Source organism: Antrostomus carolinensis, unplaced genomic scaffold (genome assembly GCF_000700745.2).
Source record: "Antrostomus carolinensis isolate BGI_N321 unplaced genomic scaffold, ASM70074v2 scaffold16887, whole genome shotgun sequence".
Taxonomy (NCBI): Eukaryota; Metazoa; Chordata; class Aves; order Caprimulgiformes; family Caprimulgidae; genus Antrostomus; species Antrostomus carolinensis.
The window spans coordinates 1,919-3,834 of record NW_010326785.1 but is presented as its reverse complement, the minus strand read 5'-3'; the positions used below and the strand labels follow the sequence as shown (position 1 = coordinate 3,834).

General features: G+C 33.6%; 1 protein-coding gene across 1 annotated transcript in view; it reads left to right on the top strand.

The window, feature by feature from the left end:
* PPP4R4 (protein phosphatase 4 regulatory subunit 4) overlaps positions 1-1,800 on the top strand; it is a gene marked incomplete at both ends in the record, with an annotated part of 13,439 nt that extends 11,639 nt beyond the window's left edge. The window contains 2 exons of the mRNA XM_010171711.1: positions 733-852; positions 1,653-1,800. Of these exons, the coding sequence (XP_010170013.1) occupies positions 733-852; positions 1,653-1,800 (268 nt within the window). The remainder of the gene's footprint in view (positions 1-732; positions 853-1,652) is intronic.
* Positions 1,801-1,916: the final 116 nt, after the last annotated feature.

Below are 1,916 nucleotides of genomic sequence, written 5' to 3'. Positions count from 1 at the left end.
CTTTCCCTTTGTTTTTTATTTGTTTGTGCTATTTTTCACAATGACCACCAGCTATTTGCTATGTGTAGTGCTTTATATATTATAATAATCTTAAAGTACTGTTTCTCTTTGCATATGGTATATCAGGCTGTGGCTTTTTAAATGTAAGGCTGAGAAGTTGCTTTGAGAACTCACCCTCTCTTTGAGAAGAAAAATTTGGATTGACAGATTGTCATATTTTCCTTCCCACCCAAGAGTTCTTTCCTCCCCTTGTGCTTATTATCAGTTGTTTCTAGGTAAATCAAAACTTTTCCTCTGAGATGTGCCTTCTTTTTCCTGATTCCATACATTACTTTGCATTGTGTTCCATTCTTTATGAAAAAACACTTTATTCTGAAAATGAATGATCATTTAGAGCTTCTGATCTGAAATTTTATTGAACTTATTCAAGAGTAAAATTGTCTACTGTAGAAGAAAATTTTGTAAGTTTTATTTTCTAACACCTACAGTATAGAAGGTGCCTTCCAAACATGGAATACTTTAAGATGTTTACGAAATAGTTGAATATACAAGTAAGGTAGAGGGAGTAAAGAAGTATGTCATGAATTGGCCAAACTTCCTTATTCTCCCTTACATTACTCCAGTTATTTCAGAATTTACAAAGTTAGCCTAATTTTTAGCTATTTTTTCTACTTCTAGAATTTTTATATGTTTTTAGTCATACTCCTTCTGGTATGTTTAATTGTGTTCCCTTTATTTCTTTCAAGAATGTCCTGCCAGTTCAAAAAGCAGCTGCTCGAACTCTCTGTGTTTATTTACGTTATAATCGCAAACAAGAACAGAGGCATGAGGTTATTCAGAAACTGATTGAACGTAAGATAATTTTTCCTTGATTACTTAGAGTTAGTTTTGCCTAAAGATCTATTTATGGTTATATTTGTTCAGTGTAACTTCCTGCAGTAATTGAAGAGATTACACTTAGAAGACATTCAGTTACTCACATTATCACCGGGCAAAACATATTGTGTGTATGTAAGGAATATATCTGAAGCTTATGCAAAGCAATTGGGAAAGAGGCCTTGTGGGAAACTGATAATATGCCAAGATCCCTCCAACCCTACTTCTTGAATCCAAAATTGCTTAGCTGTAGGTGCTGCAACATATAAAGCAGAGTTCCTCTATAGAAGTAAAATTCTCTAGAATTACTCAGTATAAGAAGTGCTGAATAAATCTTCTCAGAAATTAATTTATGAATGAGTTAGTCACCCAAGTGGGCTTTCTGGTCTATGCTATGTGTTTTAAAGATAGATTAGAAGTTTGAATAGTTTCCATTAGCAATCCTTAATGTTTACACAGTAATTTTGGTACACCTGCGACATGGTTTGAAAGGCATACAGGGCTTTATTGAACACAGTAGCTAATTTGCTTCCTATTTTTTGCTTCTTTAAAGGGTTAAAGGGACAGTTTGAATTTCTGAGAAAAAAAAAAAGTTCACTGACAGAAATGATCATTGAATTTAAAAGGTTAGGTTTGCTGAAAGAAAGATTTGAGATAGGCTGAGAAGGTGTGCCTTGCGATGAGTGTGATTATCACCTTTTGAGTCAAAGGTTTACCTTTGAAATGTTTTCTAGCTGACTTTGAAAACTTAGTGTCTGTGCATTGTTATTTTTCAGAACTGGGCCAAGGAAAAAGTTATTGGAACAGACTTCGTTTTTTAGATACTTGTGAATTCATTATGGAACTGTTTTCAAAATCATTCTTCTGTAAATACTTCTTTCTACCTGTGCTTGAACTTACACATGATCCAGTGGCAAATGTGAGGTACTGTACAGAGTATCTAGCAGCGTACAGGAAAAGCTTTAAATACTATATTAAGGAATATTGTTGCAGGTTTTATGTCTTGTTTAAATAATGGGACTTGAGTGAAAAGGTACAAA